At 44.5% G+C, this 25,865-nt stretch overlaps 2 protein-coding genes across 6 annotated transcripts in view; one reads left to right on the top strand and one right to left on the bottom strand.

Moving 5' to 3' along the window:
• The window catches only part of rassf4a (Ras association domain family member 4a), a 299,271-nt gene that overhangs the window by 174,836 nt on the left and 98,570 nt on the right, over window positions 1-25,865 (bottom strand). The gene's annotated exons all lie outside the window — the stretch shown is intronic.
• Window positions 20,507-25,153, top strand: LOC147098557 (C-X-C motif chemokine 2-like). Its single transcript, XM_085970395.1, has 5 exons — window positions 20,507-20,677; window positions 20,969-21,069; window positions 21,191-21,311; window positions 22,475-22,564; window positions 24,142-25,153. The coding sequence occupies exons 2-5, from the start codon at window positions 21,003-21,005 to the stop codon at window positions 24,209-24,211; spliced, it is 348 nt and encodes a 115-aa protein (XP_085826521.1). The 5' UTR covers window positions 20,507-20,677; window positions 20,969-21,002; the 3' UTR covers window positions 24,212-25,153.

Raw genomic sequence — 25,865 nt, 5'->3', positions numbered from 1 at the left:
GTGACAAATGGATTCATGAGATGAATACTGCAGACACCTCCTATATTTTTATGTTTGTTTGCCAACTTTATTTGATAGTGATTTCCTTTGATCCTCATCAAAAGTCAAAGTCTAAGGGAGCACGATCCCAGTTCACCGGAGTCCACCAAGAGAAGGGCTGGAAACACTATGGGAGTCATTTTAATTTTCACCGTCGGGCAGAAATCTGATGGTAGTGGGTCGGCCGTCTGTTTTACACCCCGCCTGATTTTCCTTTCCGTCAAAGTCAATGGAAAGGAATAGCGGCCGATCTGCTTCCACCAGTTTTCCGCCTGGCAGTGGAAGCCCAGGTATAAGTTATGTTTAGTATCACTAGAGCTAGCTTCGGGTGGAATCTTTCGTTATTTTGGCATCCGAGGAGGGAGCGCGAGTTGAAAGCTCTGTGAAAACAGCTCAGAGTGCTGCATTGTCTTGCTTACTGCTTATTTGTTATTGTTAAAAGATATAAAAGATCCCATGGCACTATTTCGAAGATGAGCAGGGGAGTTACAGGAAACTTTCGATTAACCGGCCTCTAAATAACCGGAAATGTCAGTTAACCGACAAAATTCAGGAGTAGGTTCAGGTAACTTTTATTACTTTTTTTACTCCATTTGTTGCTGTGCAAGGGTGTAGCTGCAGCTGTTGCTAAGCTACAGAGATGCTTGCAACTTGTGCCAATTGTTCTGAAGCTAAGCAACAGGGTTTGTTGCTTATCTTTTACTATAGCGTTCGGTTATCCGGAATTTTTGATGAACTGGCACCACGTCGGTCCCGTCCGTGCCGGATAAAAGAAAGTTTCCTGTACCCCGGTGTCCTGGCCAATATTTATCCCTCAATCAACATAACAAAAGCAGATTATCTGGTCATTGTCACATTGGTTGTGGGAGCTTGCTGTGCGCAAATTGGCTGCCGCATTTCCTACATTTCAACAATGACTACACTTCATAAAGTACTTAATTGGCTGTAAAGCGCTTTGAGATGTCTGTTGGTCATGAAAGGCGCTATATAAATGCAAGTCTTTCTTTCTACTTCATCTAACCCTATCAGTATATCCTTCTATTCTTTTCTCCCTCATGTACTTATCTAGCTTCCCCTTAAATGCATCTTTGCTGTTCACCAGTTGACTCACTTGAATGCCAAGTCACAATACTCTTTAGCATTAACGATTCTGACAGAATCATTTAATACAAACACTGCAAAGCTTTAACCCGACTGTAGTCCCAACAAGTATATCTCAAGGTCTTGGTCAATGGCTATCGCGTGTGGCTTGGGTATCGTGCTCACCAACGTTTGGGACAATGGCATAGTGCCTGAAGGGGGATAAGCTCACCCTTTAAAATTTCAACTAAAATGATGATCCCATCATCCCACCAAAAATTCAGATTTATGCATGGAAACAGTTGGCTGTGATGAGATTTCCTTTCTTTCCAAAAAAAACTAGAATTTGGCTCCAAGCAGAAGCTGAAGAGCTAATTTTCCATAACACAGATACCCAATGACTCATTTCCTTTACGTTTTACATGTCTGACTTCCTTTGCTTCATCTTCAAATATGATTACCACAGGAGATAACCCAAAAAGAGGTAAAAGGTTGCATTTTCCTTCCAGACAGCACATAACACTGAACAGCTGTGTATTTTATTTCTCCATTCTATGACAAAGCAAAATTCTGAGTATAGAAGTCTTTCACTGGCATATTTTAAAGTATTTGGATTAGCTCATCCAGGCAGTAGTCCCAGGCAATGACACATTATAATCTCCTGACATGTAGAAAAATAATTTAGTCCACAATGAGCAGTAACATGAATCAAACTTTTGTCTATGCTATTTCCTGTAAATATCAACTTTTTTGAGATATTTCAATCTTCATCTTTACTCCATACACCAACCACTTTCTAGACAAATTATATTTTAGGCACCAAAGTTACCTTAAAAACTCTGAAACCCCCTTTACCTCTTCTCAATCTTCCCTACCAGCTATAATCTAGAATGTGAAAACTCTGAAACCCCCTTTACCTCTTCTCAGTCTTCCCTACCCGCTATAATCTAGAATGTGAAAGCTACTTGTTTAAACAGGAGTGCGTTAGTGCCACCTCTTAAATACCCTGGCCCCAATTTTGCAGTCAGCGGCGAAGGAACGGTGCTCGCCGTTCATTACACTTACAGCTACCCACAGGCTTTTGTGGGCTTTTGCGCGGCAACTTACGGTTCCTCGAGATCATTTTCAGCACGGCGCCCCCTACAGGAGATCTGTGGCGTGTTTGAGCAGGACAAGCAACAGCACGTCTCCTTAACCAATCAGATTGAAGAATCCTCACTGAGCCACGCTGAGCCCAAACCAGGAAGTATAAATTAGAATATTTAATTCATTGTAAAATCATTTACAGAAAGCAAAATAAAGAGAGAGAAAGAAAGATGGGATTAAGAGAGGGAGATAAAAGAGACAGAAGGAAATAGTAAAAATATATAATTTTTTGAAGCAACTCCACACTTGTAAAATTTAATTTTCAGGGCCAGAGAGGTTGTTTGACAGTAATTAAAGCTGATCACGCAGTTAAAATTCACTTACACCTGAATGCACCAACCGATGTTCCTGCTAAGCCACGTGGCCACTCAGTAATGGGAACGGTCCCACGCAGGCCGCTCACCGGCTTTACACTGTAAATACCGCGCATGCACAGAAATTTAAAAGGGATCGCGCATTAAAAGAAACAGGCGGCGCAGAACAAAGCGAAGCGTACAGGGAACACTGGCACCAGCCTGAACTTTTTCTGGCGTGTTTAGTGGATATCTAGTTGGTAGGTACTGCAACTTCCATGTGTTTCACCAATCTCTCGGTGAAGTACCGGCGTAGTGAAGCTCGTGGAGGAGCAGGGCAACTCGGGACAGCAACTTCCGGATTTCCATGTTTAGCAGGTGCGGGCTCCGGGAGTTGCTGTCCAATTTATTCCATAATAACGGTGAGTGCCGATAGCCCCACTGCTATACTCAACGCAAAATCCTGGCTGCTGTTTGTTCTCCCCTTCGGGTGCTCTGTGACATTTGCCATTACCAGGCTGTTTAACAAGCGATCTACTCTCACAGTTTAAACTCACATAGTGCAATATTAATGACAAAACACGTTAACACACCTGTCTGTCCATTATTTTAACAGAGGTATTTACCCATTCTTTTGAAAAAAATGAAGTGCGACAAAAATGAAGTATTTTAGCCTAAGATTTGGCATCAATATTTAAAGGGTGAAAAACATTTTCACTCATATAAATCATGTCCCAGCTTAAACTGATACAAGTGTTACAGAATCAGTTTGTTTTTCTGAGACTGGAAGCTGAGGGAGGGCCAAACCACTACAATTAAATACAAACATTGGTAGGAAGTTGATCAAATACATGTTTGATTGGCAGCATGATTTTGAATTTGTCGATTTTAAAAAAATCTGCTTGGTCCTGGTAACTTTTTTGAAGGTCTTGTTTGATTTGCAGAGAGATAGTTCGGCCAGATGGTGAGGGGAAAAAAGGAACAGCAATGCAGGAATATTGCTTATATCATAATTTAAGACAGCAGTCAAAAACTAATAAATATGTTCCACTATTCGAGGGTGCCAAATAAGCTTAACAGCTATGGTAAAAAAACATATGTTGTGTTAATGCTACGACTGGTTCTTTTGCTTTCTCTGCCAAACAAAAAGTAAGTCTAAATCAAGCAGTGTTATTTTACTGCCGTCAAAGATAAAAGAAAGACTTGCATTTATACAGCACCTTTCACAAACACTGAATGTCCCAAAGCATTTTACAGCCATGAAGTACTTTTTGAAGTGTAGTCACTGTTGTAATGTGGGAATCGCAGTAGACAATTTGTGCACAGCAAGCTCCCACAAACAGCAATGTGATAATGACCAGATAATCTGTTTTAGTGGTGTTGATTGAGGGGTAAATATTGGTCATGACACCGGGGAGAACTCCCCCTGCTCTTCTTCGAAATAGTGCAACGGGATCTTGTATGTCCACCTGAGAGAGCAGACGGGGCCTCGGTCTAACATCTCATCTGAAAGACGGCACCTCCGACAGTGCAGCGCTCCCTCAGCACTGCACTGGAGTGTCAGCCTAGATTTTTGCGCTCGAGTCTCTGGAGTGGGACTCTGAACCCACAACCTTCTGACTCAGAGGTGAGCGTGCTACCCACTGAGTCACGGCCGACACCTAAAGGGAATCACATCAGATCACACGATAAAACCTGTGGCTGAACTAGAAAGAACATATTTGTAATTCTATAGCACCTTTCACGACCTCAGGATGTCGCAAAGCACCAATGAAATACTTTTGCAGTGTAGTCACTGTTGTAATGTAGGGAAGTGCGACAGCCAATTTGCGCACAGCAAGCTCCCACAAACAGCAATGAGATAAATGAACAGATAATCTGTTTTAGTGATGTTGGTTGAGATAAATAAACTGAAGATGGTTCTCAGGTAATTCCCTGGGCATGCTACAAATTTACCTGAATGTTTAGGCAAATGAAAACATTCTTTCTGGGATATAGAGAGTTTGGGCTCACCTCCAAGAACAGTTTGAAGCACAGAAGCCAAAAATACCTGAAGTAAAAAAATAGTAAAAGTTACTCAAACATTTTACACCTTTTTTTAAATACCAGATGATGGAATTTCATAAGAATGTATTAACACATTTGTTGCTAATACAGGAAACTGTGTGTTATCCGGAGGCTAAATGTCCGGCAAGCTCGAGCCACCGGCAAAAATCAGGAGCCGTTTTGTTAGGTTTTTTTTCTTCTCGTGGCTTTTTTTTCCAACAGTCAGGCTCTGCAAAGTCTCTGCAGCTTAGCAACAGCTTCAGAGAGACGCTTCCAAGGTACGGGCCGACTGTTTAGAAGTTGTTGCTAAGCAACAGTGTTTGTTGTCAGATACGGAGATGAAAAGCTCCGTATGCTTCAACATTAGCGCTGGTGTGTCCGGCAGTTTTGAGGGAACGGCAACAGCTCGGTCCCGTCGGTGCCGGATAGCACAAAGTTTCCTGTATCACCCAGCACAATTTCAACATGTTGGTTATCAGCGAATACTGCATTATAATTCCTGTAGTATGAGCAGGCCACAGGGTTGGCAGTAGTTCAACCTTCAAGTTACCTTTCCTCCTACTGAGGAAGTCTTCTTCTTAGGCAGTCCCTCGGAACCGAGGATGACTTGCATCCACATTAAAAATGAGTTCTCAGGTGACTGATGAGTGCAATGCGGGACCTACAGTCTCTGTCACAGGTGAGGTAGACGGTGGTTGAAGGGGCGGGTGGGTGGGGTGTTTGGGTTGACGTGCGCTGCCTGCGCTTGGCTTCCGCTTGCTCCCGGCGAAGAGACTCGAGGTGTTCGGCGCCTTCCCAGATGCTTCTCCTCCACTTTGTGCGGTCTTGGGCCACGGATTCCCAGGTGTTCCCGCTCAGGCCAACATCCCCAGCATCGAAGCTTTGACCACGCTCGATCAGCTCCGATGGACGGGCCACATCGTCCGCATGCCCGATACGACACTCCCAAAACAAGCGCTCTACTCGGAGCTCCAACACGGCAAGAGAGCCCCAGGTGGGCAGAGGAAACGCTTCAAGGACACCCTCAAAGCCTCCTTGAAAAAGTGCAACATCCCCACTAATTGAGGAAGTGATGAGTCATTGGTTATCGCCTCCTCTTCCACCTCGAAGTCCCGGCCGAAACAGGGAACTCAATAAATGGGAAAATTTAAATACAAACTTGCATCTTACTATTCTGAGATTCTTCACTTTACAGCAAGCACACAGACTCGCTCTTTCAAAGCACTGGCTCTCAGCTTAGAAATGTAGCACTTTGTCTGAAGAACTAAAGTAAACTTTGGAGCTGTCCCCTAGGGAAAAAAACCTAATCCAACTCGGAGGGATCAGCTGTTTCTGATAAATGTTTACAAGTTGGACGTATGTGCCTGTCCTGCTGTCTTCTGCTCAATGTGCGTGTGTGTTAGTGAAAGTGTTCCATTGATACTGTCGCTACTTTTCTTCAATTCTCCTGATTTCCTTGGACAGCTGTCTCCCAGAGTGCTCTAGATTGATGCTGGTGATATCTTGATTATTGATATGAAACTGTTTAGGCTAATTGTTAAATATTCAAACCATTTTCCGGTCTGGATCTGTAACTGGGGTTGAGTCCCAGGCATACACATGCCTGCGCACTCAAGTCCCCTGAGGTGGTCAAACGCGTGGGCTGATCCTGGCTCGGACTTGATTCTGCTGCTGTTCTGTGGGATGAAATTCTGCCGTGGGTGAAAATTCTCAGGGCCAAGTTTCACGGAAGCAGGACTTCCCGCCTACAGCAGAAATGTAATTTCCCAGAGACGGGTCAGAGTCAAGGGGGGAGGAAATCGCCAGCATGAACTGAGGGGAGGAGGGGGTAAAGATAGATAGTGCCAGATAATGTGGGTCGGGTGGGGGTAAGAAAGGAAAAGGAAGTGTTTCTGAGAAGGAGGGAACGTGGCTGTTGAGGGAACTGATTGGTCTGTTGAATATAAAGCCAAATGCTACTTATGTTTGCTAAAATTTCATAAATTAATAATTTATTGACAAAGTAAAAAAGAATGTTTAAAATGAACTATAGTCCACAATAGTTATGTAAATATTAAACATTTTTTGGGAGAAATCTGTTCACCTGGGTACCAGGAGCAGCATTTTGGATTAAGTGCGCACTTTAGCGCCCAATTCTAACATTTCCTACAGCTATGCGAGTCATTTGTTTATGACTAATGATTGGTTTCTTGCCATGGAGGAATTGTCACTCTGTAGGAACGGAAGTTCCTATCCGAATAACGAAGTCCAACGCAGTGAAACAAAATAATTAAACTTTAATAAACAAAATACTTTAACTGATAACTACAACAGCAGAGGTCAGCAGGTCTGTCCAGGTCCCCAGCCTTTCTCAGACTGCCCTTAAATACTGGAAACCGATGTCATGACGTCATCACGTTTTCCGCGCCAACTGGGGGTCACGTGATCGGCGTCATGACGTCATCACGTGGAAATACAAGAACCTACACACAGCTTAAAGGTGCAGTCCACAACTGCACTACAGAGTGGTTAAAGGAATGATTACAGATTGTTCAGTGTCTCTTGGTGGCTCCGCCACAACTCTTATTTACACAAAATTATCAACAAGAGTTACTTTTGTTTAAAAAGAGCGTCCTAATTGAAGACTCGGTGAAACAGACGGATTTATTCCTTTGCTCTGCAGCCATGGTTCGTTCGGATTAGTGTTGTATAGCAATAAACACCACGATTATGGGAGGCAAAATGAATGTGCTGTCAAAATGAGAGACAAGGGTCCAGATTCTGCTGAAAAAAAATAACAGCGTCTGATCGACGCACACCATTATTAAAGCGCAACTTGTAGCGAGGGAGAGATACCCCGTGGATTGCGAATCGCCACAAGTTGCTGGATGATTTGTGCCGCTCCGTTGTTAGCTTCGCGAAAATGGCAGCTTGCGTTTAACCTCATGAAATTGCTGCATTTGCGTGCTAATTACCCATTAAACTTGCCACAGAAAGTTAAGTCTAGTAATTAACAGGATAAGTACCCTTTGAACGGCATGATAATTGTTAATGACTGCCAATCAACCTCTCTGGCCCAGAAAATGAACAATTAAAAGTGTGAAGTCTCATTCCTTCAGGTTGTGAATTCTTTCAGGAGTTTTTTAAAAAGTCAAATTTTAAATTTTACATTTCTTTTTCTTACTTTTCCTTTCTGTCTCTTTTTTTCCTCTCTCTCTTAATCCAGTCTTTCATAAGAACACAAGAAATAGGAGCAGGAGTTGGCCATTCGGCCCCTCGAGCCTGCTCCGCCATTCAATGAGATCATGGCTGATCCTCTACCTCAACTCCACTTTCCTGCACTATCCCCATATCCCTCGATTCCCTTAATATCCAAAAATCTATCGATCTCTGGCTTGAATACACTCAACGACTGAGCCTCCACAGCCCTCTGGGGTAGAGAATTCCAAAGATTCACCACCCTCTGAGTGAAGACATTTCTCCTCATCTCAGTCCTAAATGGCTGACCCCTTATTCTGAGACTGTGACCCCTGGTTGTAGACTCCCCAGCCAGGGGAAACATCCTCCCTGCATCTACCCTGTCAAGCCCTGTAAGAATTTTGTATGTTTCAATGCGATCACCTCTCATTCTTCTGAACTCCAGAGAATATAGGCCTAGTTTACTCAATCTGTCCTCATAGGACAATCCCCCCACCCCAGGAATCAGTCTGGTGAACCTTCGTTGCACTCCCTCTATGGCAAGTATATCCTTCCTTAGGTAAGGAGACCAAAAATATACACAATACTCCAGGTGTGGTTTCAGCAGGGCCCTATATAATTGCAGTAAACCATCTTTACTCTTATACAGGAAACTTTCGATTAACCAGACACTAAATAACCGGAACGCTCTATCCACCGGCAAAATTCAGGAGTCGGTTCAGATAACTTTTTTTACTTTTAGTTACTTTTTTTACTCATTTGTGGCTGTGCAAGCGTGCAGCTGAAGCTGTTGCTAAGCTACAGAGACGCTTGCAAGTTGTGCCAATTGTTTTGAAGCTGCTGCTAAGCAACAGGGTTTGTTGCTTTAGACGGAGCTCAGAAGCTCCGTATCTTTTAACTATAGCGTTCGGTTATCCGGCATTGTTGATGGACCGGCACCAGGTCGGTCCCGTGCGTGTCGGATACCAGAAAGTTTCTTGTATTCAAATCCTCTTGTAATAAAGGCCAATATACCATTTGCTTTCTTAATTGCTTACTGCATCTGCATATTAACTTTCAGTGATTCGTGTAAAAGGACACCAGGTCCCTCTGAACACCAACATTTCCCAATCTCTCACCATTTAAAAAATACTCTGTTTTTCTATTTTTCCTACCACTTCATTTCTCTTTCTATACCTCAGCTGACATTGAATTCATCCACTCTAATTCACCCTCCTTCTCAGTCCTTCCTCTTTTTATTTCTCAATCCGTATACCTCATTGGTTAAGGAGATACACAGTTGGCCCCGTTGTACAACCAAGGTCCCAGATGCCCTGTTAGCTTTCGCTGCGCAGTTATCAGCTTGCACTTCCAGCAACTTTGTGGGCACAGCGTTCTAAAATCTAAACATGCACGAACATGTCTAACTAGCGGGGCACTCCACGAGATGTCCTGCTCCAGCAAAACCTGGCCCAAGGAATACATTGAAAAGGTTTTCACTGTATAACGGCTGCAGTGGAGTCAGTGCAATTGTTCTTCGGTCATGCTGGCTGCGGGGGGGGTCTAGAACGAGGGTTCGCAGTCTCAGGATACGGGGTAGGACATTTAGGACTGAGATGAGGAGAAATGTCTTCACTCAGAGGGTGGTGAACCTGTGGAATTCTCTACCACAGAAGGCTGTGGAGGCCAAGTCACTGAATATATTTAAGGAGATAGATAGATTTCTAGACACAAAAGGCATCAAGGGGTATGGGGAGAGAGCGGGACTATGGTATTGAGATAGAGGATCAGTCATGATCATATTGAATGGCGGAGCAGGCTCGAAGGGCCGAATGGCCGACTCCTGCTCCTATTTTTCTATGTCACAACACAGCGACGTTCATTACATTTGTTGTATGGAATAGTAGGCAGTGTGACCTGTGGCTGAGCTTTTGTAAGTGGCTGTGTTGTAGAAAACCTGGTGGACTCAAACTAGACAGTGGCATCACCATTACGATGCACTGCCTTGTTCAGCTGGTGTGCCAGAGCTCGGTGGGGCTGCTACTCCAAAATATAAAGAGAAGGCCAGGCAGCTCACTATAAACGCAGCAAGACAAAGACATGCCTTTTTTGATCAGAATTATTCTTTTTATTTTGATATTTAATTCTACTTTTCTTCGCTCCTGCCTTTCTTGTAGCATGCAAGAGTGGCTGAGAGTACGGGCCAAGACCTGCTCCAAGACCTGGTAAGATTGTTCTGTAGTCTGTCACTAGGAAATGTGCAACACTATCCTGAACTAGTATCCTGAACCCAGCCCCTCACACTAACATGAGGAATATTAAAGACATCAATGTGCCTCCCATCCACTATGCCACAGTCTGCTTCACTCGCCTCCTCGCTGACCTATTTTGGCTCTCCGTCCTCCCCCATGCTTCAAAATTTTAATTTTTATCCTGGTGTTTAAAACTCTCCATGACCTTGCCCATCTTTACCTCTGTAACCTCCTCTAGCTTGGCAAACCACCCACCCATACCCAACTCTCCGATTCCAGCCTCTTCTTTTGCCCTTTGCCCCACCATTGGTCTGGTGGTGCCATCAACCACCTAGGTCTCACTCTCTGGAATTCCCTCCATAAACCCTTCTGCCTCTCCACTTGCCTCTCCTCCTTTAAGATCCTCCTTAAAACCCTCCTCTTGGATCAAGCTTTTGGTCACCTTTCCCATCTCTGTTTCTGTGGCTGGAATTTTCCGGGATGTTAGCGGGCGGGAAATTTGATTTTTTTTTGACAGCGGGTCAGGAACCTGCTGTCATCCCGCCACAACGCGCCATCTGTGATCTCAGATCGGACCTGACCCGCAGAGGCGGGTGACCCAATTAAAGCAATCATTGGCTTGTTGACAGACCCTTAATAATGGTTTCAACCTTACCTTTTAACTTTAACTGCTCGCCCACGGGGTCCATGCTGGTCGTGGACCACGTCTGTCAACCTGAGGCAGGAGTTGAATAGCCATTGATCCAGCTGATGAGTTGACAGCATGAAATGTACTATAAAAGCTCCCACCTCACAGCTGTTCATTTTCCAAGCTCAGAAGCTGTTGCTTACTCCATTTGGATCACAGATTAAGCTTTATGCAGGCTGCAAGTGTTTGGAGCAAACTCTCCATCCAGTGTCACCTCAATGGAACAACCTCTCCCACCATTGACAGATTGCTTCTGTCATCTCAACTTCACCTGCTATCTATTCTATCAGCATGGTATGGCCTAGAAATTGGGTTGGTAGCGCCGGCGCTGAGCGCCTAAAGAGACCTAGAATTGGGGCGAAGCACTATGTTGGGGCGGACGCTATGAAGATAGCGCCAACTCAGATATTGACTATACATTTAGCGCCTGCCCTAAGTGTTTGCGCGCGCCCGCGAGCGCAAGCAGCTCATGACGTCATTTCAGTGTGCAACGCCTTTTAGGAGCGCCTGAGCGCATATTGGGTGGCGCCCGGAGCCTTAGCACCCAGTGCTATTAGTGACAGTTCGAGGGAGGGCTAACAGGCCCTTCTCGGAGTAGGGGGGCGCTATTTAAAGGGGACAGCTCTACTGCAGAATCTTCTGCCACTTGGCCTGCTCATTGCGCTCGCTGCTAGAGAGAGTTGGCGAGCTAATGTGGAGCGGAGTTCTGGGATTTGAGCTTTACAGTACTTGGTACCTTCAACCCTGTCCGAAGCACTTGCACCACTACACCTAAAAGCCTTTTGACCAACTGGCATCGGAATGGGAGCTTGTTTGGAGGGCGACGGACCTCATCTGCACTCTGTGCAGCAGTCATGACGACCTGCCTTGCCCTGCGGGGAGACGGTGGCCGAACTTGCCTATCCCCCCTGCGTTGCTCCATGCCGCTTGGTCCGGCAACTGGTTCATCCTCAGAGCCACCCCCCCCTCCCCTCCAGGGGACTACTATCCCCAGTCTGCAGATGTCTCCGCTCCCCGGATTCTGCAATGGCTGGTCCAGATTCCTCCTGGTCCTCACCTCCGGTGGCACTGGCACTGGCAGCTTCAGCGCGTTGAGCCCGAGTTGGTGCTGCTTCATCTGAAAGTGGGAAGTGGAAGAGTGGCTTTAGCAAAAGGACAGGTTTGCTGAAAGGCATGCCAGATTGCGGCAAGGCTCTGACATGGCTGCACACTGAGGATGCATGCTGGCGGGGGGACCAAGTGGAAGGCAACAGGTGGAAAAGGTGAGAGTCTTACCCTCGCTGTCGGTAATGGGGTCGGCAGTTGCAGTGGTGACTGGACCAGACAGACGTCCTCCAAGTATCTGGTGCACTCTCTCCTCCAGATCCCTGAGAGTGACCACTTGTGCAGGTCCGCCACCGGTTCGACGCTGCTCCTTTCTAATCTGCGCCATCTTGGACTGCAGGGGAAAGAAGGGGAGGTTCTGTTACATGAGGCCTTGAGACCTCATCGCATGCCCCCCATGGTGCAAGAGCCCTTACATGAGGCCTTGAGACCTCATCGCATGCCCCCCATGGTGCAAGAGCCCTTACATGAGGCCTTGAGACATCTGTCCATGTGTGTGGCCAGAAAGGGCCATGGGTGAATAATGACAGATGGCCATTGGCGCATCATTGCAGCAGGGTGCCCGAAGTCAGCTGCAGATGGAGGGAAGCACAAGTTTGGTAAACCATCACTCACCCTAACGATCCGTGTGAGGTCGTTGAATTTCTTCCTGCACTGAACAGGGGTCCTGGTCGCCATGCTGCTGGAATTCACCCTCACAGCAACCTCCCTCCAAGATCGTCGATAAGCCTTCTGATTTGGCCTCTTGCCATTATCCGGATACAGGACCTCTCGACAGTGTTCAACTGCAGCCACCAAGTGGTCCAGAGCCTCAGTGCTGAAGCGCTCTGCTCTCTGCCTAACCTTCTCCATAATGCACAAGTTTCTAACGCCAGACAAGGGCGAGCGCCGAATCTGAGGCCTACAGGGCGTTGGGTGTTTAAGCTCAGTCTGACTGACCCGCCCCTTTAAGAGCCGGCCGGCGCCTGTAGGTCTCGTGCTTTCCCGTAATTGAGTTCACCTGCGCTGCGCCCGTCCGCGTCGATATTGAGTAGCGCCTGACCTTTAGCGCCTTAAGAGCACCGTGCAACGGCTGATTTAGCGCCTCAATCCCCTTTGGGGGGCGATGCAACCCAATATCGCGTCAGGCAGCGATAAGTTTCGTCTGGCTATAAACTTTGCGCATCGCCAGTTCTAACGCCTCAAGCGGGGCTATACCCAATTTCTAGGCCATACTGTTTTATCTTGGTCCTCAGAATCTGACCACAATCAGCCCCAAAACCAGCAGCACCAACAGCAACACCAACCTTCTCTACAATCACCTGATGCTGCACAGGATAGAGGGCATCAGCACCCGACCTCATTGCTGCCCGGGAGGCCAGCGACAACCTCACCATGGCCAGATTTACTTCACTTGACGCTGTACACCCTGGCTGCCACATGATGCGCCAGGTTGGCACTACCCCACACCAACACCATAAAGCATCCCTACAATGTCCAAGCCATTCCTTTCAAACTCATCACCATTGCGGGGGGTACCGTTACATCTCACCATTCACTGCAACTCACTAAGCCACTTCCAAAGGTGCACACAAATCTGTCCAAGATCACAAAGTGTTGAAAATAAAGATTTCAATGTTTGACAGCACATTAACAGAAACTTTACATGAGCATTGGCAAAAATACCAAAGTGGCTACCCTTGTGTGTTGTTAGTTGGTATGATTGCACTAGGATGAGGGTGAGTGTGAGGGGTGGCTAGTGAGATGGGAATATGATAATGTAGAGAGAGAGAGATGGGTGGAGGTGCAAGGTAAGTTGGTGTGAGTAAGGATGTGCAGGTGTAGGGTAGGGAAGGCAGAGTGATGGGGATGTGATGAGAGGCACAGCAGGATGAGGTTGATTGTGGCTTTGTACTAACGTTTCCTGATCTAATGTGATCATTGAAAGGTTTGCGCCACTGAACCCAGGTCCTCCTGACGACATCCCTGCATGTGACCTCCTCTGCAATGTGCAACTAGGCTGTCTTGGTCTTCTGCGGAGGTCTCTTCAGCCCATCAGAAGGGAAGAGGACCTCCCTGCGTGCTCTGACTCCCTCCATAAGAACCTGGGTGCAGCCCTGCACCTCCGTGCGGTGCTCGTCAAAGTGTTTGCAGCACCTCAATGCTGTAGAACACGGACAGCACAACTGTCAAAATGAATTTGTGCATGATCCCTTTAAGGAAACCGGCTGATGACACGTCATCAAATGACGCCATCAGACCCGCTTCCTTCAATTTGCCAGCAAACGCGCCCGGCGGGCTTAACATACCCAATCAGGGAAAAATCATTTTGGACAGCGGGCTGGAGCCAGCAGCGAGGCCGGGTCCTGTCACGGACCTGCCGAGGTGGGGGAAATCGCAGCCACAATCCATTTACCCTCACGCCATTGTGAAGTGCCTTCGGACACTGTTTTACACTAAAAGGTGCTATATAAATGCAAGTTGTCATTAGGTGGCCTTCAATCACCATCATGCTTCTTAGTTTGCCTTTTCTTAAAGGTATATTCTACTTCCAATACTTCAACTGGTAAATGCAATACCCAGTGAATCACTAAGGCACGTGGGGAAGTTCCTAAGTTCATACCCTGGTCTGATCTGATCTAATCCCAGCTGCGGGGAAAACTGCAATTGCCATCTGTTTATTCATTTCTGGTGGTTTACTTCTCATGAGCAATTGAAAAGAGTGAACACTTTCTAAATATATTATTACAAGTGTAATAGAAGCATGACGAACAGATTGTCATTTTCATTCCAAGTTGCCCACAATGTGAATCACAATTATACAAGAGTTGAATTGTCTTCAGTAAGATTAATGTGTCACATGGGTGGTGTTTTATTTTTTTGGCTGCTTGCATTTAGCATTAATTTTTGAATGCCACCGATGCCTCATGCTTGAGGTTCAGGGTTCTCTTGCAGACTATTGAGAAGGAAGTGCCTGAACAAAGAAATACAGAATTTCATTATCAGGATTTTGCCAATTTTAGATTAATTTTTAATTTACCTGTTTTAAGTTTTGCACCCACTTAAACAACAGGATTAGGCATTAAAAATCCTTCAGCCCAGAAACTCTTCTACCCCATGCAGAGAACAGCCTTAGGCAGGAAAGTCGTAAACCTGTTAACTGAAGCAAGCAGAATCTGCAACTAGAGTTAAACCCTGTGCATTGTTCTTCCATGTCTCCCCGTACATACAGCTTATATAGAAATCCGTAGATTCACAGAGTGAAAAATATAATTGAAAAATGTAACCAAGATACAAGTTAACAATAAAAAGGGAGACGGAAGATTGATACGATCTGAAGGGAAACCACAGTTTATCAGGTGCAATGCTTAAGATCACAGACACAAACATCTGTATCGACGCAACAGATAAGGAACGTTAACAAAATTCAAAACGCACCCAGATTTTTTGTAGGACTGTGAGGTTTGCCCAGGAGCTGCGGGGCAAAGATACATTACTGGAGTAAAACTTTTCTCTCTCAGTAATGCAGGTACAGCTGCCAGTTCAGAAGCAGCCGTTCCCTTAACTCTTCTGAAGCACAATTAAAATGTTTTAAAATGAATGCAATATGTACTGTTCCCTGCAAAAAAAAGTTGACTTCCTTTTCCTTTCAATTTAAATTTTTTAGCTGCAAAGAACCCGGCTAAAACTTGTAAGATTTTTACAGTGGAATTTTAGGCTATTTCTCAGACATTTGAGTGAAATTTCTTCATATCACTCGACCGTTACTTGCTAAATATTGGGGTTGAAAACCCCGTCTTCACTAATTTTAGTTAAAAAAAAGTCGCTGTGAATATAAAGTAGCAAACTACAACTTTTTAAACTCGGTTTTCTTTTAATATAATGAACCCAGGTATTAACTTTGGTCTAATTATACCACGCTGGTTTTCTCAGAGTTACATTTTCTGCCATTAAGTCAGAGTTGAACCAATTGACCTGGTGGGTAAATAAACCTGCATTTTTGGCAGGATTAGGCTTAACTTTAACCCTTTAATAGCAGATTTTTTTTTTGTCTATTAACGTCTGCGTCTATCTTGTAAAGTAATCCCATAAGGATTGAAATATTTTCTTCCCCTCAGTGTAAGCTGCTTTCACTCACTTTAGCCACAGAAATCACGCTGAGCAAAGACACTTGAGGTTTATTTAGCTCTTCCTTTAGTTGCGCAACAGCGATCTGTATCTCTCATCTTTCTACAATGTCCCTTTGCTCTAGTCTGCCAACTGTGTGTGGAGACTCAGGACTGCTTTGTTAACCAGAGGCTATGGCACGAAGCTGACAACTCATTCCAAAAACTACAATAGTGTTCCAAGAAGATTTTGTTTAACTTCATTTATACAATGCCTAGCCAGCGGCCCCCGCACTGGAAAAGAAGTTACTCCATCTTTTACATCTTCCCCAGGCAAGCGAGTGAGCAGACAGTGGACTCGCTCCAGATTCTCAGTCAATGGTGCCCTGTAACCAGCCATTAAACAATCCTTTTACATTGGTACAATGCCGTAAAGGGGACAAACTGTGCACCTCCAACTGCTGACCTTTTTTTGGAGTCCTGAGAGTGAATGTCAGGGTATGGAGAGCAAGTGCCCATTTCCCAGAGACTCTCCAGCGAGGACCATCAGTTCACTGGTACACTGAAAAGAGAAGAGCAATACTCGGAGGTGACAGGTTTCCCCTTCACTGCCGCTGCATTAATATAATTGTGCCTTAAAAGGTGCGATAATAAATATCACATGCCTACTACCAGGCTTTACTGAACATCAAGTGGCTACTTTAAAAGCCATGTCCTACCGTTGAGGAATAGCACACTGGTACAGCGCAACTACAGCCCCACAATGCTGCTGAGAGATGACCTTGTGTCTTGCATGTAAACACACTAAAACTACCAGAAATCAGTATCCAGCATTTATCCTGCACTTCCCATCGATTCAGTAAAGCTATCACTGAGCTATGGCAAGTAATCAGCAATATAAATACAGGAAACTCTCGATTTACCAGCACCTAAATAACCGGAAATCTCTGTTAACCGTCAAAATTCAGGAGTAGGTTCAGGTAAGTTTTTACTTCATATTAGTGGCCGTTCCTGGATCTGTGGCTGTGTAACCGGGGCTCCTACACTTGTTGCTAAGCAACAGGGACGCTTGGTCTGGGGCCGGAGTTCCTGCACCTGTTGCTAAGCAACAGGGAAGCCTGGATTTGTTGCTGTGTACGGAGCTCTCGTACCTTTTAACTATACCTCTCTGTAATCCGGACTTTTTGATAAACCGGCACCACGCCGGTCCCGTCGGTGCTGGATAATAAAGAGTTTCCTGTACTTGTAGATGTAATCAGTCACAAATGACATCCTCTGTGACTGTGGAGCACTAATCCTTCTCAACATCTCTGCAACCTCCGGCATGATTGACACACCATCCTCCTACAATTACTTTCTTCCATTGTCCAACTTAATGGGACTGCCCTCGCTTAGTTCCACTCTTAGCTATCCGATCATAGCCAAGCATCTCCAGCAATGGGTTCTCTTCTCGCCCCCCCCCCCAGCACCATTACCCAAGGATACATCCTTGGCCGCCCCCACCCGCACCCCCACCTCTTCTTCCTCATCTACATGCTGCCCCTCGGCAGACATGGGGTCAGCTTTCACACGCACGCCCGTGACACCCAGCTCTACCTCACCAACACCTCCGTGTTGTCAGACTGCATCCGGTCTTAGACGAGACACAATTGCCTCCAGTTAAGCAATGGGAGAACCGAAGCCATCATCTTTGGTACTTGGTGAAGCTGCAGCTACAGAACATGTGTTTGAGAGCTTACAATGGTTGCAGAATACAAAAGGGCTTTATGCTACCAATGGCCAGCAGCTGTGCAAGAAGCAGAACAGGGAGCTGGCCCCAGACATTCGGTGTTGCAGTGCTCCTGGATGAGGAAGAGGCTGTCTGAAAGGATAAGGACTTTCAGACATGATAACCATGGTGAGCAACTTTGAGAATTCCTGCTACCCAACTTTCAGCCAAGACACCGGATATATCTTTAGAAAAAACTAGTTGGCATTGAATTTATAAAAACTCCTGTTTTAATTTTAATGGCCTATGGGCACCATTAGATTTTAGCATTTTGTCACATGCCCTGATGCTGAACAGGCATTAAAACCCGTCAGTTCCCATTGCATCACTCGATAAAAATCGTTATCTTCTCTTGTGATTTTTGAATGAGGTTTTTCCCCAATCACGTGCCACTTTGTTGAGTTCGCAGTTTTGTTTATGCAGTTCTCTCACCGGTCATTTTAAACTTTTTTTTATCACCAGCCACAATTTAAAATGCAGAGGTTGTCGTCGCCAGAACAGCAGCAGGGTGGACTCTGAAAGCTGCGTACACGACGGGCCCGATATTTACGGGAAGGGTGCAGGGGAAGCTGAAAGCGGGCGAAGAACCCGGCTAGGTCGGGGGACGGGGAGGTCCTGTCGATCTTAACGGCAGGGCCTCGTTTGCATCTTGTAGCTCTACCTCCCACATGGACAGCCTGGCCAGGGGGCAGTGGGAGGGCAGGAGGCTGCAGCCGGGGACCCTTGGGGATGGTCCCCAGCAATCGGGTGGGGGGGCCAAAGGAAGGGAGGACGCTCCGGCCAGCACTCAGGCGGGCTGTGGGGGGGGAGGGGGGGGGGGGGGGGAGGTCAGTACTGGTGAGGAAGCTTTGGTGGCCAATCAAAGGGGGGGGGGTACCTCGGAACAGTAGGGCTGGGCAGGGGAGGCTGGAGATCAGGACTGGGAGAGGCCAAAGGCTTTCTTGAAAGGCCCGTGCGGGGGAGGCACTCTTACTCCTCCTGGCCCACAAGGAGTACTAAAAGAATCACTTACCTTGTGGAATCAGCAGCTCCCAACTCCATTCCACTGCCGAGTTTCCCAACCCCTGGGAAACCCGTGCAACAGCAGTCAATTTCAAATCAGGCGCCCAATCACACTGTCAGAGCACGATTTAAATATGCTAATAAGAGCCCCCCTCTCCATGGCGCAGCAGTCAAGCGGCGTGATATCCACCACTGTAAAAGTGGCGTCGGGCACGCGCACGGCATGTTAGGGATGGGTTCCGCGCATTTCACATTTGAACCCCCCCCCCCCCACCCTAACCTGCCCATTGTAGGTGGGCTAATATCGAGGCCGTTAAGTCCGATCATCGGCAATCAGGCGAATGGGGAGGGGCAGAGCGTTGGGAATCAGGCGGGCAGACAAAGAGAGGCAAAGGCAGTGCGCCTCACCCTTCCTCCACCAAGGTTTGATCCAAGTCAACGCTCGTCACCAAAACCAGAGTCAAACTGTTACTGCGGCAAACATGGCCACACTGCCTTGTTGGTCATTCCTGTTGCCCCGTAGGATCCTATGTTAGCAAGTTTCATTGATTATCTCATCGTCATTGTATCCGCATAATAAGGTGCCGCCTTCAACCTCTTTTCTCTCACTAACAAGTCGAAGACTGACTATCTTGAGACGCCTTACGCACCTTGGGTGCAAGATCCACTGCTGAATCCTCTTGCACCTACCGCCACTGAAAGGTACCCGTTTCGAGCAAGTGCATGGTTAGGAATACAGCGGTCACCTTGCCAGCCCTCCCCTCCCCTCCCCTCGAAGCTGCTTCACATCACGGCGCAGCGGTTTCCTCCTCCAAGTCACCGCAGTTGAATTAATCTGAAGTTTTTTAAGATCACAATGTTTTGATTTTAAAATTTAAATCACTATGCACACACAGGTAATGCACACCACTCATGTTCTCTGAAAAAACCACTTCCATTGCCGTCCAAGGGTGCAACTAAAGTTTGAAATCAAAGTAAGTTTTGGGGGGAGAAACTGCTGTATCGAGCTATGAACTGACCACGGGAGATCATAGCCATCAAACTGGCTAGCAGGATTTAGGAAACAATAAGCTCAGGTACACTGGATCATTTAATATCCCAAAAGGAAGGTCGGAGGCAGCGAGGCAGGGTGCAGATCCAATGCCCTTTTGCAATACTAAACACAGCATCAGTCTGGTAGGGCAGCACCACATTGATGAAAGAAACCAGATTGTGATTTAATTGCAAATATTTTAATTTGATTGGGCTGCTCAGGGGCGATGTCAGGAAGCACTTCTTCGCACAGGGTAGTGGAAATCTGGATCTCTCCCACCCCCCCCCCCCAAAAAAAAAGCTGTGGAGGCTGGGGGGGTCAATTGAAAATTTCAAACTAGAGATGGATAGATTTTTGTTAGGTAAGGGTATTAAGGGTTAGGGAACCAAAGAAGGGGTAGGTGAAGTTAAGGTACAGATCAGCCACGATCTAATTGAACAGCAGAAGAGGCTCGAGGGGCTGAATGGCCGACTCCTGTTCCTATTTGTATTAGTGATATTTGTGCTGATGGCATTGGGAAAACCCCAGTGTCACTCTACTGTCCCAATGCGAAATAGCCTTGAACTGCAGCCCAGCAAGAGATCAATGCTTTCCGGAGAGACAGGGCAGAGAGGAAAAAGTAACAGTTTTTAAAAAAAATTCTGATGCAGCTGCCTGAGTTGCCTCTAAACTGGGGGGGTCTGGATCTGTTGCTCTCTTGTTGGCTCAGTTTTAACCGGAATCTCCAAGATTTCATCATCTCTTTTTTTTCCAGGAAACCATGTGACTTGATCTTCACATCTGTGGCTGGGAGCTGAGTATAAATTGGCTGCAAAGAGCACCCACAGTCACAGATCTCAAACTGCAAGCTGCAGCAGTGAAAGTATCTCGTCTGCTCTGTATCATTCCAGGGGGCTGTACCTGTAGACAAGCCTTGAACATAAAGAGCACGTGCAACAGATTAAAAAAGGCAAACTGACTGACAGTCGCCAACAAACTACTACAAGTAAGTTCATTTTTATTCCATTTCTAAATGCAACCTTTAACTGTACAATTGAAATAGTTACGTGCCAATGAATATTGAATGAAGCCTTTTTGAAAGTTAGCCCTTTTAGTTATTACAGGTAATTAACTTTTCTCAAGTGCTGCATGCTCCAAATAACTACCTAGGGAAAAAAATGCTGGTATAAGTGGCATTGAAACATTTTGCAATACTCTAAATCATCCAGTATTTGTAGTTAACGATGCACTTGAATTCTTACTAAGTTTTTAAACATTTGTCTTCTTGTGTTTTTAGCAGAGCAGACCCCACCGACAAAACCAGCAACAGAATGAACTGCAAGTTCCAGGCAACAGCTCTCTTGGCTCTAGCATTCGTCTCCGCATACTTCCCAGCAGGTCAGTAATGAAGTTCTGATTAGTTACTGGTCCAGTTAAAAGTGAAAACAGATGAACAGTGAGTGTTCTGTTACTTCATTCAGTGATAATAAATTCATGCGTAAACTTGTCTTTTTTGCAGAGAGCGCCACCAATCCACCCAGATGCCTCTGCTTAAATTTCGTTAAAATGGTGCCTTTCAGGATCATGGAGGACTATTTAATCATTCCAAAAGAAGCGCACTGCGCAAGTACTCAAATCATGTAAGTACAGCAGTAAAAATGAAAACTGCCAAGAGTTCTTGCTGTTAAGGGATGGAGGAGAGGGGGGAAGCGAGAAGTGGGGCTGGTGGTGGGGGGCTTCTAAGCTTTATGAAGCGTGTAAATAAGAGTTTAGCTGTTGCTGGGCTTATTGCGAAGTGGGGAAAGAGCCACATTTTATCGGCGGTTGAAGTGTTAGTTAAAAGAACCCGAGGGAATGAAATTTGTCAAGTCTTAAACAAATTGAAGTTTTCAGTTTCCTAGATTTTTTTTTTGTAAAAACTTTTAAGATGAATTCCCTCCCACACCTTCACCAAGGGGGAGAAAAAGGGTGGGGGGTGCTCCGAATGCACTTAATAACAGAAATGCAATAAGTCTTCCTCCTGCCATGTTACAGAGAGAGAGAGAGCTGCAAAGGCCGGCTCACTCTGACCTACAGAGTTTTGGCATTTCTTGCTGGGAATTGGCCTGCATTTCCCAAGGGTAGTCAGGAAATCTGCCTCATCCCAAGTGGGACTGATGCAAGTTGCTGCCTCAACAAGCTCATTGGTAAATCAGTTATTTCACGTCCTTCTTTGTGTACAGGAAATTCATTCTAATTTCAATCTACTGTACAAAGCCCCAAACAGCAGAATGGCGGTGTTGTAGCAACAGGCGGGAATACGGTCTTCAGTCAAAGCTCAGCTTGTTTCTTCATTTTAGGACACAAACTTTGAAGAGCGTAGTTGTCTCGGATTAGAGCAAATTGCTGCAAAAAGTTAAAGATCTGCAGATGTGCTGGAGAACTGTTGTATTTATTTTAAAAATCTCGCTGTGGGAATGGGAAGTACAGCTTAAGATCACTCAACAAGTTGATCATGTGCTGTCACCATTCTATGATTTATACAAGAATATAAAATGGGGGAAGAAAGGAAGCAAATGTTCCACAATTTCTCTGTGTTTGACCCCCCCCCCCCCCCACAAGTTGAAAATTGTGGGGTAAGGCAATCCAAGTTCATAAGATCTTCCCTGATGGTTTTAGGGCCAAAGGAGATATTTCATTGTAAACCAATTATCTGGACACTTGACTGGGTCCAGCATCCAACGATCGCAACAGCAGTCACACACTGTTAAGATGCATCAAGTAGAAAATGTCACTAACTTTTCAATTTATTGTCTTCTTTCAGACTTGTAGTAAATGTCAACAATTCAAAAGTGGAAGTGTGCCTTAACCCCGATGCAAAACAAGGCAGAACACTGATCAAATGTTGGGAGAGGTGAGCTTAAAATTACTGCTTTTCTACAACGGAGGAAGTGAATTACAGTCTATCCTCTTACTTCAAATAATTGGAAGGTTTTGGCATTAAATTACATTGCTTGATTCAAATATTGACATTTTTTTGTGGGAGGGGTTGGGGGGAGATATAATTTGAATCACCAGGAATAGACTATACGAATAGGCTTACTAAATGGAAAAAGAGAATGGTGCAACATTTGATATTTATACAAATGATTGTCTAATCAATGCACAGTGTGTACACTAAATGTACTTTAGTGCAAAAAATAGTGCTGATCAGCAGTTTTTTGGCAAGCACTGAGCTAATACACTATTCTGTAACCAAATGATCAATCTGGATTAGATCTGCCTTTGACGTTTTTCTCCAGCTCCAGATTTTGCCGCCACGGTATTGTGGAAATTTAATCCATCAGATTAAACTGTTAAAGCGTCGTTACAGTGTCAGTGTATACTCGGATACAGTGTCAGGGTATATACTCGGATAGTGTCAGGGTATACTCGGATCAAGTGTCAGGGTATACTCGGATACAGTGTCAGGGTATACTCGGATACAGTGTAGCAGCAACAGAATGAACACAGTTTCACAATCAACAGATTAGCACTTATAAAACAGAGAATAAAGAATGCTAATTGGCTGCAAAATATGTAGGTTCATGTAACAGAGCCAACAGGACAGGTTTTAACAAGTATACCCTTAAGGGAGTACAGTGTTTAGTCCTCAAAAAAAGTAAATTTATATTTGCGCTGGCAGCACTAGGTATAAAAATCCAAACGTGGTTTTGTGGATTTGGCTGGCATTCATGCAACCCAACTTGGGATTATATCATTAGGCCGAGTGCCAGCTAATGATTTAGTTGATCAAAGCACTTTCTAAAGGCTCCACTAATATAAAAAAAATCCCCCTCCATTTATTTGCCCGATGGAATATTTTTCTGTGCCTGAATCTCAAATGTTGCCCACTTCTTTGTCTAATAAGTTGCTTGTGGTAGAGTAATCGTTACTCATAGAAACCAGCCCGAAGAATCGAATGTATAAAAAGAGAATTCGTTCACTGCTGTGTTCTGAATATAATCTTAAATAAACACATTGGGGTAGAAGATCGTCTTGGGTGGTAACGCAAAACAGCAGTGAACAATGGAACTGTATAACAGATGGCCAATGTGATACCACAAGCTTTGCACTACCACCCCATGTCGAATTTCTACCACATTATATCTGAACATAGTCTCCTCTTAATTCAACGTTGCTGAATTCAAATTTATTGGCATTACCATTTTGCGGTGTTATTTACATTGCTTCATTCAGATTATTGATAATTCAGTTTTTAGCACAAAGAACGATTTGGAATTCACAGCAGTCGATTGTATTATTACCACGACCAGAAGGGGCTCTCACTTTAGAATTTATAGTCACATTTATGCCGCAAACTCTGGTCAGAACTGGAGGGATAGCGACAGACCGCTTTCACGAAAGTTCTTTTCTTAGTTGTTCTATCATTTCAAAAATATGTACAATTCATCATCTTAAATGTGTGCCCCATTATTTTTTCTTCTCCAGAATTGGCCATGATCTCGAGAGGAAGTCGGAATGTATTCCAACACCAAGAAAGAAGAGGGCCGAAAATTAAAAAGAAGAATTAGACCTAAAAAGGAGAATCGTTGAACTCCGATGTCATCAGGGAAGATAAAAAGAAAATTGGATAGCAACCTTTTGTGTCGCGACCTCCCTTGCAGCTTACAATGTAGGGACAACCGCTTCAAAAAGTGCTCAAAAGACTATTAATAGTCAATAACTATTTCAGAAATAAGAGCCAAGAACTGCTCTCCTTTTCTATATCATCTGCCTTCCTTAAATCTATCGCCGATTTACTGGTGTTCAATGTTAGGCTGTGATGTATGAAACAAAAAAAACTGCACATTTTATTTATATATTATTAAGATACACTGATATTAAATATATTATTAGTACCTTCATGTCAAGTTGTAAGCGACAAGACAATAATAATAATGCTGGATCACACACAATTTCCAGCCTTAGGCAAAACAAGGCAGAAAAGTCGACTCAAACCAAATACAATTTTTTAAAAGTCAGCCTACTGAATGTTTCTTCCAGCGCCCATTATTTGTCCAGGACACTGTAAAAAAAAAATCAGATGATACAGCATGTGGTGGCACAATGTAACTCAAAAGATTTGCCTAAAGCCGTCACAAATATTCTATTCAGCCAGACTGAATGAAGACATATGTGCTGCAGTTTGCTGAACCAATTAATTGTAGACCGATTCAAACTGGTCAGTGTTTACATGAATGCTGAACTGCAGTGCGTCCTGAAAGTACTGCACTTTAAAAGTGTTAATCTGAAGCTTTTATTTTTATTTATATATTGTTTTAATATTGCAGACAAGTTATTTAATGTTTTCCAATGGTTTTTGTAGAACATGTGTATTTTTACAACATGAAACCCAAGTATGAATTGCCATGTTTTTGGACCAACATGTTATGTTACAGGTCTGTCTTGCATTTTTCAAGTGTTAAATGTTTTATAATAAAAAAATTTAAAAAAAGAAAAATTAGATTTCTCATTTCTTCTTAATCAATGGCAGTAAACATTTTTGCACCAGCGCGTGTTGTTTAGTATAGCTGGCCGATTAACTACAGTTTACTCTTCTTAATTCAAAGTTGCTTAATTCGAGTAATCCTGCAAAAACTCCTCCAACATTGTTTTATTTCAATTGCTTCATTGGAACAAAATGTAGCAAAAGTAACTTTGAATTAACAGTAGACAACAATAAGTTGCATTTATATAGCGCCTTTGGTGTAGTAAAATGTCCCAAGGCGCTTCACAGCGGCCCAAGTAGAATGGACACCGAGCCAAAGAAGGAGACAGAACATTTTTTATGACAGACAAAGTGATAGAAAAGCAGTGGGAAATATTTTAAACGGTGCTCAATAGACTTCAGGAGAAATATATTCCTCTAAAAAAACAAGAACAAACTAGCCAATAGTAAAACGCCGTGGATGAATAAAGACAAAAGGGTAAAATTGAAACTGAAGAAAAAGGCACACACTAAGTACATAGACAACAAAGGAGAGGATGACAAAAGGGAACATGAAGGGGTTAGGAAAGAAGTCATCAAAAAAATTGGGAAAGCAAAGGGGAACTACAAAATTAAATGATCAAAGAATATAAAAATAAATAGTATTCTACAGACACATAAATAACAAAAGAAAAATCAGGATATGACTAGGCCCACGAAGGGATGGACAAGATCAACTCACAGG

The sequence above is a fragment of the Somniosus microcephalus genome, chromosome 29 (genome assembly GCF_052327205.1).
Source record: "Somniosus microcephalus isolate GS21.2 chromosome 29, FLI_Smic_1.0, whole genome shotgun sequence".
NCBI lineage: Eukaryota > Metazoa > Chordata > Chondrichthyes > Squaliformes > Somniosidae > Somniosus > Somniosus microcephalus.
This window is presented reverse-complemented; position numbering and strand designations above follow the sequence as displayed.

Excerpts from the sequence above, each read along its gene's own strand:
- LOC147098557 (XM_085970395.1), top strand. The coding sequence starts at position 21,003 with ATGAACTGCAAGTTCCAGGCAACAGCTCTCTTGGCTCTAGCATTCGTC. Across the intron at positions 21,070-21,190 it reads CTCCGCATACTTCCCAGCAG|AGAGCGCCACCAATCCACCC; the intron begins GTCAGTAATGAA and ends TCTTTTTTGCAG. Across the intron at positions 22,565-24,141 it reads CTGATCAAATGTTGGGAGAG|AATTGGCCATGATCTCGAGA; the intron begins GTGAGCTTAAAA and ends TTTCTTCTCCAG.